The following is a 17,117-nucleotide window of genomic DNA, read 5'->3' on the forward strand; positions in this document are numbered from 1 at the left end:
TCGTTACACTGCGGCGCCGGATTTCACACACAAAACACACAAAGTTTGCACGCGAGACGTGACGCACATAGATGCAGATTAAAAGTAGAAGCAAGCGTGAAAATCTAGTTTGCAAAATGAGCCTAATCTAATTCGGCTATAATTTTAAAAACAATGTCTGCGGATTTTTCAAGTATTATTTTACAAAGCAGCAAAGAAGAATTAGTTAAAAAAAAAAAAAAGACAAATACAATGAAAATGAAAGAGAAAAGAAGACTTAGACTTAGACTTTCTTTATTGTCATTGCACAGTACATCACACAGTGCGGAACTGGCAACGGAATTTCGTTGCTTAGCAACCGGTAAAATAGGCATAAAAAAAAAACGCATTTAAATATATTTTAAAAAGTAGTGCAATTTAAAAAAATAAGGTGCATATGAACATTAAATAAAAGCAGGATGAGAAATGGGATAGATTAAAATTGAATAATTGCACAGTGTGATGTTATTAACACTGATAATACAGATAAAAAAAATTTAATCTGCTTTTTAAAGCTTGTGGTGCCTGATGGATGTTGACCGTTGCCGTTTAAGTGTTATTCTACGTTAAATTAACGAGGACCGACGGTTCCAAGTCATCAGAATGACCTCAAACGCCACACGGAACCGCCACCGCGACGACGACACCCCGCGCTCCGTGACTGGCTTGTTCATTTTGCTCGACGGCATGTGACGCCGGTTTCATCCCGTCGGCCGGCCGACGGGAGCGGGAGAGTGTCTCTGCGGCTCGGTCACATGCCGACGAGCTGCGTAACGGCAGAATTGGAATCGCGCCTGATCTCAGGAAGCCGCTGGGAAAGTTCAGCCGACTTGACACGCAAGGATCCGGCGTTAATTCACATTTTGTTTCTCTCCCACCTTTTTAATTCAGATTCAGATCAATAGTTTTTTTTGTAGTTTCGCTTAAAATGGTTTACTTTTATGGGTCATTTGGGGTCGTGGTTTAGAATTCTTGACCCGAAAGTCCAAAATGTTCCTGGTTGGAATCCTTTAAGGCTTTTCTGTGTTCACTTTGTTGAGGAGGTTCATTGTTAGTGTGACGTTTTAAATTCTGCTTTACCGGCGGCGGTCGTCTGATTAACCAACGCTGGTTTTTCTCGCTTCACCGTTTTATCATTCTTATCCTGGTGGTTCTTATATATTCATATATATTTTTGAAGTAACACTAGGAGATACTGAAAAACGATCACACACTGCTGGAACATTACTTTTTTTGTTCTCTCCCCCCCAGTTTTATTTATAGAAATTTCTCAGGAGGAATTAAACGGTTTTACTGATCAGTTGCCACGTTCTGTGATCATTTCTTCTTTTTTTGTAAGATAAGAAAACGGAAACAACAAAATAACAGGAAAACAGGCGTAAACAGATGAGATTAGTTACAAAGAAGTGAAAAGAGTAAATATTTAAAAGAAAAGACTTTCATAATAGTCCTAATAGTCATTGTCTGCTCAATTAGTTGCGTTAGTAGACGTAATCAATAAACGCTTGCCACATTTTGCAGAAGCTTTTCAAGGACATTCACGCAGTTTTATTATTGCAGCTTAATGAAATTAAACGTACTCATTTTTTTCGGACACTTAACGACGATCTGCTTCTTTTTTTCTGCACAACATTTGTAGGTTTAGTGTGAAATCAGAACCTAATTAAAGCACGCAAGTAAAGAACAACCCCGATTACCCCCCCGCCATCCACCCAAACCCCCCCCGGTTGGTTGGAGGTAATACTCGGTTCACATTCGGTCAGCACATTGCTGTGATTTCGTCCCGGCGCGAGGTCGCGACCCGCTTCCTCCTCCGCCGCCATACCCCCCCCCCCCCCCGTCCCCCCGTCCCCCCCCAAAGACCTCGGCTGGCGGAGCTGAAACGGCAGAGCCTCGCTGGTAGTGCTGTGTGAGGGGGACAAGTGGATTTGGCATGCACATCAGAGCGTGATACCCAAGCATTTTGGTTCCTATCACATGCCACACACACACACACACACACACACACACACACACACACACACACACACACACACACACACACACACACACACACACACACACACACACACACACACACACACAGAGCGTTTCTGGTCGTGTAAAATGGATTGCAACACTGGCCACTGTAATGAAATGATGCCAGCGACCCCCAGTATTCCTTCACAGCCCCGCTTGAAGGTCTGGAGTGTCGTTTTCGCCGCCGTGTGTTTTTGTTGGTTACGACAAGAAAAGAAAAAAAAAAAAAAACCTGAGTTTCAACAGCTTGTCGGTATTTATTTTTCACATCGTGAGGAATCTTCATAACATAAAAGTAGATTTTAGTCCAATTAGACAGATCAACAACTTTCCAATCAATAAAAAAAAAAAAAAAAAAAAAAAAGCCTGCTGGTTGTTTTCCCAGTCGAACCTTTTTGAAGGGATTTTAAAGGCGAAGTGACGAATATCGTCGAGGACAAATTCTGACTGGTTTAGTCTCGGGACGCGTCGGTGCACGCTGCGGGGAAATCCGCTCATCTGTGATCTTCCACGTTCTTTTTAGGTGTCGGTTGGAACCTTGTTTTTTTTTTTTTTTTTGGACGCCCGGTAGCGACGCAGCGATTCCTCGCTGGTGTGTGTATTGGCGACGTCCTGTGAGGACGCCGACACGAAACCAGGAGCAACCGCGTCTCGGGGGACGTCGTAGGCGGCCATGACAAGTTAGACGCCATTAAAAAAAAAAAAAAAAAAAAAGGAAGAAATGTTGCATTATCTCAATGCGTTTTGTGCCGGTCGCAGGCGAATCATCAAAGACACGAGATCAGCGGCTTGGCTGCGACACGGTTACTCGTTTATGCAAAAAAAAAAAAAAAAGAAGAAGAAAAAAAAACCAAGTCCCCGAGTTGCAGGCATTGCTGCTAAACTCTGGCGACAGCCTTACATCCTTACATCCTTACATAAACAAATGCTAAACCACGTTTGAAGTGAAGGGGTGATCTCGTACCAAGTGTGGTTCTGTGGGCGTCGAGCAGCAGGTGGGGGGGGGGGGGGGGGGGGCGCCGCCGCCACCGCCACCGGGGGGGGGGGATAAGAGCCACGGGGATGTGCTGACAACAGGTCTGGAAACGTCGTTCAGGGTTGGGGGGGTTGGGGGGGGGGGGGGTCGACAATGGTCATCGGCAGCGGTTTATCATGTGGTTTGTATTTTCTGCCCGTTTGCTCCCCACCCTGCCCTCGAGTGTGAGGTCGCTCTCGCGCCCCCCCCACCCTGCACCCCCCCACCCCCCCATACGGTGATCGGACGAGTCTCAAGACTTGCGGACCTCCGTCGGGAGCGTCACGTCGCTCCTCGGCGCCAAGCGAAGGTGTTGCTGAGGATAAACGGAATTCACACTATAATGAGCAGTGACAGGATGTCACCCGCTCTGTCACAGATCAACCCCCCCGTCCCCCCCACCCCAACCCCAACCCCGCCGCTGCCACCCTCCTGCACCCACCTGCACCCATCCAGATGAGACCGCCTGCTTGTGTGATGTCACCCCCCCCCCCCCACCACCACCACCACCTCCCTGTGGTTCCTGCACACCGAGGCCTCGTTCACACTGCAGGGAAACGAGATCCGGTTCACATCTTTTTACTCACCGACTCCTGTTGAAACGCCGATTCTGGTGTTTTCCCACCAGACCCGGGCCTCGTTCATATGTGGTCCCAGTCCCGGTCCCAGTCCTGGTCCCAGTTTCTGGTACCGACTGCTCCGTCATCGACTGGCGTCATAGATAAACGCCGGAGGAAGCGGCTCCGCCAGAATAAAAGCTGTGCTCTCTTAAGATTTCTTCGGCTCAGATTAAACGACTTAAAATTGGATCTCCAGGCTGACCTGGGTTGCCAGATGTGGCAGACATCCCCCAATTGGGAAGCCAAACTCTTTTACCTTTTAACTTTATTTGGTGCATTTGTGTGTTTATGTGTTCTTTAACGCACGTATAATAGTTTTACGGTTTTAACATGACTTGTATACGGACTGAGATTTTAATAGAGGTGTGAGGGTTTTGCCTTGTTCGTGCTGGAAACGGCGAGTCACACCTGGCAACCCGGGCGCCGACCGACCGGCGTAACGTCACGTCGTCTTCTGAGCTCTTGAGGCCCGAAAACCTCCGGTCCGATCACGTTCACGCGGCGGGTCCAACGTTTGAAACGATCGCGCAAAAAAAAAAAATCGGAATGGAGCATCGAGACCTGCGATGTGGGCGGAGCTTCTCCGTGCTCCTTCCCGCTCTCCGTCCGGGCGTCTGGTCTCCGAGGGGAGGGCCGCCCCTCTCCTATGTGGCCCTTCGCTTTTGCGTTTGATCGCCGGCCTGAGTTATAGATCTCTCCATGACTCGTAACTCAGACTCGGATGTCGACATAACACATGTTTCCCCCCGCCCCTCCCCCACTCCGCCGCCACACATCGCGCGGTGAATAGATCCCCATAATTCTTCTCATTTAAAACGTTGGAAAGATTAATAAGATTATCTGAAAAAGGGTCACCAGCTCTGAAACCTTCCTACACGCTGCCCACTGCTTCTGCCCATATATACATATATGTGTGTGTCTATATATGATTTATCGTCTTTTCCTGGGTAGCTTCCTTTGCCCGTCCTTTAGTTTACTTTCCCCCGGGCGTTTAGAGAAGGAGCCTGAACAGTGAGATCTTCAGGCGAGGCTCACGTGTCCGGCTAACTGGTTCCAAATGAGGACAAACCCCCCCGCCCCCCCCCCCCCCCCCCCCTGCTCCGTACCCGCGGATCACCTCGCCGGACCCGTCCCCTCCTCCCGGCGCCACGCATATCGAGATGGGATATCTCGCAAATCAGCTTTCTCTAATGACTCCTACAACACGTCGTAAGCTTCTCACCAGGCTTTATACGCCGGCTCTCGATCACGATCCAACCAGTCCCAGAAGGAAGTGATTACACGTCGGCAGTGATTCCGAGCAGATGTGAAAGTGTCTCAACAACTTGGTGGAGGTGAGAGAGCGCGTGTCGCTGTTCCAACGGGTGGGGGTGGGGGTTAGGGTTAGGGGTTGGGGTTAGGTTTAGGGTTGGGTTTAGGGTTAGGTTTGGGTTGAGGGTTAGGGTTGAGGTTTAGGGTTAAAGTTAGGTTTGGGTTGAGGGTTAGGGTTGGGGGCTAGGTTTAGGGTTGGGGTTGGCGTTAGGGTTAGGATTAGGGGTTGGGGTTAAGGGTAGGGTTAAGGTTAGTGTTAGGATTGGGGTTAGGGTTGAGGGTTGGGGTTGGCGTTAGGGTTAAGGTTAGGATTAGGGGTTGGGGTTGGGTTTAGGGGTAAGGTTAGGATTAGGGGTTGGGTTTGGGGTTGAGGGTTAGGGTTGAGGTTTAGGGTTAAGGTTAGGTTTGGGTTGAGGGTTAGGGTTAGGGTTGGGGTTGGGGGTTGGGGTTGAGGGTTGGGGGCTAGGTTTAGGGTTGGGGTTGGCGTTAGGGTTAGGATTAGGGGTTGGGGTTAAGGGTAGGGTTAAGGTTAGTGTTAGGATTGGGGTTGAGGGTTGGGGTTGGCGTTAGGGTTAAGGTTAGGATTAGGGGTTGGGTTAGGATTAGGGGTTGGGGTTGGGTTTAGGGTTAAGGTTAGGATTAGGGGTTGGGGTTGGGTTTAGGGTTAAGGTTAGGATTAGGGGTTGGGTTAAGGTTGGGGTTGAGGGTTAGGGTTAAGGTTAGGTTTGGGTTGAGGGTTAGGGTTGGGGGCTGGGGTTGGGGTTGGCGTTAGGGTTAGGATTAGGGGTTGGGGTTAAGGGTAGGGTTAAGGTTAGTGTTAGGATTGGGGTTAGGGTTGAGGGTTGGGGTTGGTGTTAGGGTTAAGGTTAGGATTAGGGGTTGGGGTTGGGTTTAGGGTTAAGGTTAGGATTAGGATTAGGGGTTGGATTAGGGGTTGGGTTTAGGGTTAAGGTTAGGATTAGGGGTTGGGTTGGGTTTGGGGTTGAGGGTTAGGATTAGGGGTTGGGTTTGGGGTTGAGGGTTAGGGTTGAGGTTTAGGGTTAAGGTTAGGTTTGGGTTGAGGGTTAGGGTTAGGGTTGGGGGTTAGGGTTGAGGGTTGGGGGCTAGGTTTAGGGTTGGGGTTGGCGTTAGGGTTAGGATTAGGGGTTGGGGTTAAGGGTAGGGTTAAGGTTAGTGTTAGGATTGGGGTTAGGGTTGAGGGTTGGGGTTGGCGTTAGGGTTAAGGTTAGGATTAGGGGTTGGGTTAGGATTAGGGGTTGGGGTTGGGTTTAGGGTTAAGGTTAGGAATAGGGGTTGGATTAGGATTCGGGGTTGGGGTTGGGTTTTGGGTTAAGGTTAGGATTAGGGGTTGGGTTAAGGTTGGGTTTGGGGTTGAGGGTTAGGGTTAAGGTTAGGTTTGGGTTGAGGGTTAGGGTTGGGGGCTGGGGTTGGGGTTGGCGTTAGGGTTAGGATTAGGGGTTGGGGTTAAGGGTAGGGTTAAGGTTAGTGTTAGGATTGGGGTTAGGGTTGAGGGTTGGGGTTGGTGTTAGGGTTAAGGTTAGGATTAGGGGTTGGGTTAGGATTAGGGGTTGGGGTTGGGTTTAGGGTTAAGGTTAGGATTAGGGGTTGGGGTTGGGTTTAGGGTTAAGGTTAGGATTAGGGGTTGGGTTAAGGTTGGGTTTGGGGTTGAGGTTTAGGTTTGGGGTTGGGGTTAAGTTTAGGTTTGGGGTTGAGGGTTAGGGTTTTGGGTTACGTTTGGGGTTGGGGTTAGGGTTGAGGGTAAAGTTTAGGGTTGGGGTTGTGGTTGTGGTTTAGGTTTGAGGTTGGGGTTGAGGGTTTGGGGTTGGGGTTAGGGTTAAGTTTAGGTTTGGGGTTAGGGTTAGGGTTAAGTTTAGGTTTGAGGTTGGGGTTGAGGGTTTGGGGTTTAGGTTTGGGGTTGGGGTTAGGGTTAGGGCCGCACACATGGTTTCTTCTTGGTGCCGGACAACTTCCCGCCCCAGGCCGTTCATCACGGTGACAAACGTTCTGCACGCGGGGAGATTCTGCCGGCGGAGCAGCGATTAGGCTGTTCGTGTAGCGAGGACTTTCACAGATGTAAGATTTATTCTTGGTCACATCTGCTGTGTTGTCGGCGGGAGACGAGGCCAGGTTTCCCCTCAAGCATTAACATACAGACGCTTCAGGAAGTAATGAAATCAGATTTATACGTTTCCAGTGTGGGCCAGCAGGGTTCAGTTTGTCTGTGGGTCGGACCACGTTCTGGGTTTGTTTAACATCTAAGCTCGGCTTTATTCACTGTTGTCGTCGTAAGACGTCTCGTTTCCCAACCTCAAATCTGGGCTTTAACCAAAAGTTGCTTCTTGTTTTCATTATTGTATTTAAGGTCGAGCAGGTGTCTTAAAGAGAGTTTGATGTTTGGAGAGGAAGGATCTCGCTGCATCATGTCAACAAAATGGAAAATTAAGTTAAAATGCACCAAAAAAACCGCCAAAAAACGTCACTTTTTGCCGTCGATCTGCTCAGAAAATCATAAAACTTTAACAGGCGTTGTCTCTCGTGAAAGGTGTTCTCTCTCTCTCTCTCTCTCTCTTTCTCTCTCTCCTTTGTCCTCCTCGGTGTGAAAAGCGAAACACTGTGAGCAAGAGAAACTAGATGGAGGAGGGCGGAGGAGGAAAGTGTTCACCTACAAGCAAAAAAGAAACTTTGGTAATTGCCATAACACAAATAATGAGAGGCGATGTAGGAAAGTGTTTGAAGCGAGGCCCTGATCAAGATAAGATTGGAGACAGTATCACCAGAGAGAGAGAGGGAGAGAGAGAGGGAGAGGGAGGGCGAGAGGAAGTGTTTTTCTGTCTGCTGCAGCTGAGAGGGAAACTTCAGTGACGGAGTTGCTGATGTGAGCCAGACGTGGAGCAGGAAGGCGCAGGCGAAGTGGAGTTCAGGGTGTGACGAGGACACATGCTAACACACGTTAACACCAGTTTAAATCTGGCAGGAAACGCACTTTTGTCCCCTTTTTGTAACCCCCCCAAAAAAATATACTTCAACTAGAATGATAGAGCATCTTCCACTGGAGGACCTCCGCCTTGTTGGTTTCCTGGTTTCTCTCAAACTCATTGTCCTACGTTCAATATTTAAGATTTAAATGCTGCTGGTGTCGTTTTTGTCTCTTTGCAAAACGTATTTTTTTCCCCCTTCCAGTTCACCCGATCGCTGCGTTTTAACTTAAAAAACATAATCTAATCAACAATATATCCGATTGTACACATGCAACGCACGCAAAACGTTCAATTATACGGCCACTGCTTCCATAAAGTCATATTTAAGGTCCAATAGATCGGCAGGCAGTTTCTCTCGTTACCAAGTAGCCGATCTTTTACCAAAATCTTGATCCACTTTGAGCTGGAAACCGTGAAATGTGTGAGTTTAGTCGGCTCCGTTCTTCCCCACATGCGTGTTTTATGTTGGCTTTACAGCTGAAATATCCTCGGACAACATTCTGTGACCCGTTTATGTCCTGTAAAGGTTTTAAAGGTTTCTGTTGCCTCGGATATTTAATATATAAATGTCTTGTGAAAGTTTAGATGAAGTCGGTTTCAAGCTGCAAAAGCTTGAATTAAAGTCAAACTGGCGAAAAGATGAACTCCACTGCTGGATGAGGGCGAGTTGATGTGTTGATATTTATTGTTAATGTGTTGATATTTATTGTTAATGTGTTGGTATTTAGTGTTAATGTGTTGATATTCACTGTTCAAGGAGCCCACGCTGTATTGTCCCTGTTTAAATTCTATTTTGATGATAACTTTTGCATGAAAAACGACACTAGTTGTCACGTTTTTGCTTTAAGATGTCAGAGTGGAGACGATTTCAAACTGCCATGATAAAGAAATACAAATATCGAAAATAGTTATACATTCCTCTTATAGTTTGATTGTTTTTCTGAGAAACTTTACAAAATTATGATAGTAGAACATTATATAAGCTTTATTTTGTGACTTTGGTGGTTTTATATCTACATTTAATCTTCAAAAAAAGAGAAAAGACTACAGAATTGGAAACAATAAGGTAATTTTCAGCCGTCTTCAGTGTGCAAACAAAAAAGTTCTGATACATTTTGTGAAAGAAAATTGCTGTAATTCACTGCTGAATGGGTTTATTGTGCATCTTCCCCTGTCTGCTGCTTTGTTTTGTCTTCCACGGCAATTTAATCTGAGGCTGGTAATGATCAGGAACGACAGAGGGTCTGATGCTGCTGCAGAGCCGATATCTGTAGGAATATGTGGATTATGTGTGATCCGCGGAGGTGCAGCATTACTGGGAGAGAAGAAGAAGAAGAAGGAGAAAAAAATGTTTTCCAATAGAGAAATGCGCCGTTGTTTGGATTCCACATGATTGATGCTTGACTTAATCCGGTGCTCTTTGCGCCTTCCCAGGAGGGAGAGCCAGCCTCTTTGTGCCCCTCCGTCCCATGTGAAGCAAAGCGAAGCGGCGGCGTGAGGGTCAGAGCCATTCGGCAGGGCACCAGATCCTTCCCACCGGCACATCTGCATGTGAAATCGCCATTTCACCCCTCCACACTCCCTAATTGTTGCAAAAATTATTTGTGAAATTGCCTTCCACCAGGAGTGTTTTCCACGGCAATTGTCACACAATTTCCGATGCACGGTGGGCCCACAGAGTTGACACATGCACCTCTTCTTTTTTTTTTTCCCCCCTGCCATATGTGCGCTTTTCTATTGGACTTTAGCGCTTTATTATTATTTTTTTTCCTCCCCTTCTCTTTCTTTTCTCCCCTTCTTCTGAACAATTACCTTTTTAAAGCAATTACTCTTGCGCGTAACTCCGGGGGCGAGCCAACCTGTTGTCGTCAATAGTGGGTCGATCCAAATGTGTCGTAATTACCACAAAAGCTTATAGGAGCGATTTAGACGTTCACGCTGCGCAAAGTTGACTTAATTGAAAGGTTAAACAAGCCCACAACGCGTCTTGCGGTCAAACCTTGGCCACGGGACGCAGGCTGCGGCTGCGGCTGCGGCTGCTTTTTTTTTTTAACGCACTTTATCCGCTCGCGGTCACATTTCCGTTTTATTTATTTATCTCGTCCCTGACGAAGCGCAGCGTCTTCAGAGGAGCAGCTGTGGGTCGATCCAAGCTTCATTAAACAAAGGGAAATTAATTGATCATTTAATAAGTGGGTTTTTTTTTTGTGTGTGTGTGTAAGAAATCGTAAATGTTCTCATTTCTAATTTCCAAATCTTTTTTTTTTTTTAAATACACACATTTAATTTCTCCAATTTCTCTTAAGAAAAAGTAAACCTTTTTTTTTTTTTTTTTGGAAAATATTAATATTCCACAGGTTTTAACAGCTGAATGTCATGGGTGCGGGCCTGATTTTTTTTTTAATTTTTTTTTTATTGCAAAGATGGGATTTAGAATAACATTTAGATATATTAACATTTTGAACTGCTTTTTTTTTTTTCTTCTTCTCCTCTCAGGGAGTATTAGCTCTTATGAGAGAGACAGCGGTGTATTAAAAGTGGAATGCGCGCGCTGTGATTGGTCGGCCGGCTCCTGGCTAAACCCACTCTTTTTCATCCATAAAAGAAGGGGCAGGGAGCCTATGGGAGCGCGCCGCTGTCTCCTCCTACGACGCGCACGAAAGTTGGCCACTTAAAGTACTTCCAAGCAGCCAGCAGACATTCTACCGAACCCAAAACTACACCAATGGAAACAGAATAACGCCGCCAGCGCAGATACTTTAAAGTGCAACTTCTTCATTTTGCAAACTTTATAAAGGTTTTTTTTTTTTGTTGTGTGTCGCTGCGTTTATTTTTCTTTTTTTTTGGCACGTCAAGAGGAAAGCATCACTTTTTTATTTCTCCCCCGGTGGAAGAAGGGCTCGTCCAGTTTCTCCGCTTGGGATTTGGATTTGACAGCAAGCTCGGCATCTTTTTTCCTTTTTTTTAAAAAATATTTTTCTATTGCTTTTTGTGTGCGTGCGTGCGTGTGTGTGTGTGTGCGCGTTTTGTGGTCTTTTTTTTTTTTTTTACCCGTGGGGGGTGGGGGGTGTGGGGAAGGTGGGATCGGACTTTCTCAGAGGTTTTGAACACAGCCCCGGCGTTGTGTTCTCCGCGGTGGCTCGATGATGGCTACTTTACCAGGAACAGTGCCTCGCATGGTGCGCCCTGCGCCCGGCCAGAACTACCCGCGGACCGGCTTCCCCCTGGAAGGTAAGAAAACAGCAACAACAACAACAACAACAACAACAACATCGTCGCGAGCCGGGTTTTTGATGTTTGAACTTGAGCTGAGAAAACTCTTGTCACACAGCACAGTTTGTTACCGGCTCCATGCTGGGCGGTATAAAAAGGTGGGTGAACCAATAACGACCTCCAGTCAGGCGTGATTAAGCTGATCCGCAAGTGGAGGTTTAAAAAAAAAAAACACACACACACAAGAAAAAAAAGTGAATTATGGCCGCAGTGTTTTTGTTTGAAAAGTCAGTCCACAGTCCTGGAATTATCCTCCACACGTGTAACTGTGGAGATTTTACCTATATATATATTTTTTAACCTGGATTTAATTTATTAAGAAGAAATTCTACATTTTTAATGCGTATTTGTTTAATTTTCCGTGCAGTTAATGGCGTTTTTTCTAATTATTTTGGATTTGATTGTTTTTTTAAAAACAACTATTAACTTTGATTTACATTTGACAAAATATTTAGAAATAAAATATGATCGCATGCTGTTGGTGAATTTTAGTTCGCATTTTTTGTTATTTCTTAAAAAAAAAAAAAAAAACAACAGACAGAAAATAAGGGGGAGGGAAGAAAAAAAAAAGCAATCTAATTGTTAATTTGTCTTAACTTCGATTGGCCGCCGCACTCGAGTCGCCTGAACATATGGGCGGAAAAAAGATCATTTTTGTATTTGCATGCATTTATGGGGAAACGGTTTTCCCATCACGCCCGGCGCGTGCTCAAGTGTCCGCGACTCGCGGCGCACCGGGAAGCCCGCGTCGCTCGCGAGTTCCTCGAGCCTGCGGGATTTGCTCGAGTGTCCTGCTGCCGCAAATGGCAATAATACACACGGCAAAGAGACGGCTCAAAGGATCACATCAATATTTGTACAGCATGACTAGGAATAATCAAGGTGGGACGTGTCGGCCTCCTCCAGTGTCTCTCGAACGCGGAATTGGACGCTGAAGTGGCCCCGGATCCCTCCCTGCCAGCCGGACTCGGGCTGCGGGAATTAGGCGCGACGCTCACTTGAGAAATGTGGAATATGATAATGTGCGTAAACTGCCTCCCATTAAAAGTCAGTAACATGGCAAACACGCCGCGGTAACTTGAAGTAATGAAGGTGAATTGTAATTTTTATTTAAACTCCGCGGATCGTGGCGGGTCTGTTTTGGTTTGTTTTGTTTGTTTGTGTTGAGCCTGTTGTTGTTTATTGTGGCGCAGTGTCCACCCCTCTGGGCCAGGGTAGGGTGAACCAGCTTGGCGGAGTGTTCATCAACGGGAGGCCGCTGCCAAATCACATCCGACACAAGATCGTGGAGATGGCGCACCACGGCATCCGGCCCTGCGTGATCTCGCGACAACTGCGCGTCTCCCACGGCTGCGTGTCCAAGATCCTGTGCCGGTACCAGGAGACCGGCTCCATCCGTCCGGGGGCCATCGGAGGCAGCAAGCCCAGGGTGAGTGGAGCGGGGGTCCGGGGGAGAGAGTGAGGGGGGGGGTGAGGGGGTAGGGGAGGGGGGGGCGTGGCACGAGGCGCGTGACACCTGCGTGAACTCAATTGTCACGTTTGGGTTAGTTTACCACCGAAATAATGTGGAATATTCAAAATGATGCAATGGTGATCGTCGTTTATGTCTCGTTTAATTTACATGACAGCTGCAGTGCAGTAATGTTGTTTTATGAAATTATCAAAGATTAGAAAGAAAAATATATTGTAATTTTCGATGTTAAAAATAAAAGAATCGATTGTCATTACATTGCGGATTTCTATATAGTTTGCTATTTATTTTTAATATCATTGTATCTATTGTTATTCTGTTGAATTTAAATTGGACCAACTACATTAAATATCAATCCCACGGTACATTTTCAGAATTATTTATTCTTATATATTTAGATTTTTATTTGTTTTGCACATTCAGCTGAACCACAACATATTTTTTTTTTCTTTTTGTTTATTCTGAAGCAACGTCAACACTGTTTTGAAATTTTAACCTTAATAATAATTGAACCAGTTTGATCTTATGGCTGTGTGACTATTTCGATAGTCAGTGTAATAATTCTCACTATTTATATTTTATAATATCCTTTAATATTCCTGCAAACTAATTTTAAGGTTTTTATTCTCCTGCACTATTTCCTATTTCAAGCCTTTGATGTCTCCATTTCTGTCACTGAGAAATTAATCCCAGTCCAAACTGACATTCCTTATTTTTGCCCCCTTCTTTGTCTTTTGCCCTCCTTTTTTTTTTTTTCTCTCTCTTTTTCTTTCTTTTACACCATTTCCAACTTAAAGCAGGTGGCAACTCCTGACGTGGAAAAGCGGATCGAGGAGTACAAGAGAGAGAACCCGGGTATGTTCAGCTGGGAGATCCGGGATAAGCTGCTGAAGGACGGGGTGTGCGACAGAAGCACGGTTCCTTCAGGTGAGGCTTCATCTGGTAAGCTGCACTTCTTTTTTTTTTCCTTCCTACGAGCGAACATCTGCAGCATCACTTCTGAATGAGCGCCACTTTGAATCCGACATGTTTTAAGCCGCAGTTAACTGCTAATAAATTTGCTGCTGTGAAGCACATTTAGCTGTTTGACCCACAAAAAAAAAAAAAAAAAAAAAAAAAAAAATTCCTGTTGAAATGTGGCTTTTGTGCTCAGTGGTTTATTTGTATTTGTAATTTTTTTTTTTATATGTATCTATTATTTTTTTTTTTTTTTGCTCCTTTTAAAATGTCTTGTCAAACTTTTTTGCTGTGCTATTTTGTTTTTCTAAAAAAAAAAAAAAAAAAAATGTATGATAGGATTATTCTGGTTCTTTTATGGGTTTTAGGGCTAATCACCCATTTACCTTTTTGTTGCCATTAGTGAGCTCCATCAGCCGCGTTTTGAGGGCCCGATTTGGCAAAAAAGATGACGAGGATGACTGTGATAAGAAGGATGAAGATGGAGAAAAGAAAACAAAGCATAGCATCGATGGCATCCTCGGTGATAAATGTAAGTTAACTGCAGAAAGTATATATCCATTTATATTTATATATGGCCCTTTTGTATATGTCTGAAACTTTAAATTATTATTATTATTATTATTACTATTACTATTATTATTATTATTATTATTATTATTATTATTATTCTGAGTAAATGGCAGCCTTGCGAGCGGGAAACCAATGTTGTAAACTCTGCGTCCTCCTGGGAAATTGTCCCACTTCCGAGCTGCGGCGGGGAACGTTTACTCTCCCTGCTTTTAACTCCGAGCCAGCAGTTGTTCATTCACTCAATTATTTATGAAGAGCCTTGGCAGAAGGTATTTAAACTGCAGAAAATTAATTTGTGTAGCGAATTCCTCCTCATTCATTCGCCCCTCTAACGACCCCTAAACGACAGCTGACAGTTGACCCGCTTCACAATCGATGTCAGTTCGCTGACATTTCACCACTTGTCAGTTAAAGTGGAAATCAATGTTCATATTATTATTTGCTTTATTAGCAATGCTGCTGGAGGTGGAGGAGGGGGGGGGGGGGGGGGGGGGGGTAAAGTGATGCAGGTAGTCACTGTCAGCCTAAGAAACCTTTTAAAAAGGGGTTTTGGTGTCTCCTGTGACGTGTCGCCTTTATAATGGGGCTTTTTTTTTTTTTTTTTTTTTTTTGCAGTGGCAGCAGTGTTTTATGATTTTTAGATTTCAAGGCGATGAAAAGGAAAATTACACATGTAAATTAACACATATTTAAAATGTGAGCATTTTTCTATGGTGGTAATTTAAAACGTTAAGCTGGTATTTTTGGAGGACCTTTGATTTCATTGTTCGATTTAATTGCATTTGTGCTGCTCTTTTTCTGACCAAATGTTTTAATTATGAGGGTTTTTTTTTTTTTTTAATTTAAAATATATATATTTTTTTTTTACCCCGTCTAAATTTTCAAACTTGAAGATGAACTTCAGGAGCTGAAACCTCCTCCCTCCATTGATGCTTTTGTAAAGTGAAGAGTCCGAGGTACAAAAGCAAATCCTGGAAAGCAGGGCAGCGTTATAGAGGAGGGTAAAAAAGGGCCCCGTCCATTCTCATTCAAAAAAAAAAGGAGGGGGAAAAAAAAAGAAAAATGTGGTTAAAAGAGAGAGAAAACTTTGGACAAAGGGCACGACGAGACATAAAAGGAGATGAATTATTCAGTACGCCCCGCTGGTAGATAGTTTTGTAATTTTATATAATGGCCCGTTGGAGAAGAATCAGTTGATAGCGTGAAAACGGTCTCTTTTCTCTGTCACACCACGAATTAATGTTACCAGAAAAAAGAAAAAATTGTCACCATTTGCTCATATAGGTGGCTTGTAAACCCTGCTGGCTGCAAATGACCGACGTGTTTTTTTTTTCGGGCATATGTGCTGCTTTTTACGCGCAATGTTTGCTGGACAATGTGACGTTTTTTCTCTTTTTGGCCTTGTAAAAGTGTAAACTGCATTTATCTTGCGCTGACTTTCTCCTGTTGGTACAAAATATCTATGTAGTGCTTTTTGTTGTTGTTGTTGTTGTTGGTAGTGGTGGTAGGTTTTTGGGGGGTTTTTTTGCATTCGCTGCTTGTGTTTTTTTTATAAATTGAGATTGAATTACGGTGCTATAAAAAGAGACGCGCCCTGTGCGTAATGCAGTTTCGACATCCCAGCATCCGGATGGCATTTAATAATGTTAATACTTATTAGAGTAAGCACTGGAAACGACGGTTGCTGAATAGGTGGCTGTGTTCGTGCTGGGTGTAATAGCTCGCAGGCATGGTAAGAAATGTATTTATCCCCAATCAGCCCCTCACTCTCCGAGTTTGAAGCACAGCCCTTATGTGGAGAAGGGTTTTAAAGCAGATTAAATAGAGCCTTTTATTTCTTTTCACTTTCATCTCAGAGCGGAGCTCACAGTGGCTCGCCCTGGGCACAAAATTCATGAGATTTTTTTTTTTTTTTTCGTTTACTTATCCAGATTTTAAGACTTTATTTATTTATCTATTTGTTTATTAGGTCTGTGTATTTGATTTTTTTTTCTCAGAGGTTACATCACGGATTTATCCCAGCTCTAATCTATCTTTATTTGAACGTGTGTTTTAAACTCCTTACCGTATTACAATAATGGACATTTTTTTTAAATATTTTTGACGCTAGTAGGAGTCAAATGTTATTCCAGAGAAATGATGCAGCGGAAAGTAATCCAAATAGAAGTCTGAGAAAATTGCCCCACTTTTTTTTTTTCCACGCTGCAGTATTATGTCCTCTTTTTTTAAATTTCAATTCTAATAATTGTTTACCTCGTGCTTGTCGCCGAGCGGAGATGCGGGTTTTACGCACAGTGTGCCTCGAAACAAGTTGTGCGCAGTAACACGTTTCATAGCTGCGTAAAAAGCTGCGCCACTTCTGCGCAAACGTTGATGCCTTCGTTTTAGATTTTTTTTTTTTTTCTCCCCATTTTGCGCCAGAGGGTGAACGCGCTGTCCGGCGTCCCGTCCGCCACGCTGACGCATCCAAAGTGACCGTCAGACGCGCTGCAGACAGGCGATGGACACTTCAGCAAATCGCAGGATTACCTGCAGGTCCTCGGTCTAATTAAACAGATGCCAGGTGGGATTTATTCCCGAGCTTCTTGTGGGGGAAGTGACAAGAAGCGGCGGGGCGGCGTGGGGAAGTCAGACAGCCCAATTCCAGGTCAGGAGTGTGGCGGCAGAGAAAGCCTTGCGCAAACTGCGGTTTTGCGCTTTAAACAATTTTTCTTCCTCTCATTTAAACGCGAACCAGATGCGCCGTTTTGCTTTCACTCCTGGCGCTGTGAGCATTTAACTGTGGTTTACCTATCCAGACTCACACACACACACACAAAAAAAAACCCCAGTGGTTTCAGTCTATAGTGGAGCACAATGTGAATAGCTGCCCTCTCCATGCT

The 17,117-nt window shown here is 44.7% G+C and overlaps 1 protein-coding gene across 1 annotated transcript; it reads left to right on the top strand.

Moving 5' to 3' along the window:
• Nucleotides 1-11,107: 11,107 nt before the first annotated feature.
• On the top strand, nucleotides 11,108-16,710 carry LOC308129393 (paired box protein Pax-7-like; the record flags this gene model as incomplete). Its single annotated transcript, XM_080495333.1, has 6 exons — nucleotides 11,108-11,192; nucleotides 12,428-12,663; nucleotides 13,503-13,632; nucleotides 14,066-14,185; nucleotides 15,963-15,967; nucleotides 16,657-16,710. The coding sequence occupies 6 exons, from the start codon at nucleotides 11,108-11,110 to the stop codon at nucleotides 16,708-16,710; spliced, it is 630 nt and encodes a 209-aa protein (XP_080351459.1).
• Between the last annotated feature and the right edge of the window lie 407 nt (nucleotides 16,711-17,117).

Source organism: Blennius ocellaris, assembly GCF_963422515.1.
Source record: "Blennius ocellaris genome assembly, chromosome: 4".
NCBI lineage: Eukaryota > Metazoa > Chordata > Actinopteri > Blenniiformes > Blenniidae > Blennius > Blennius ocellaris.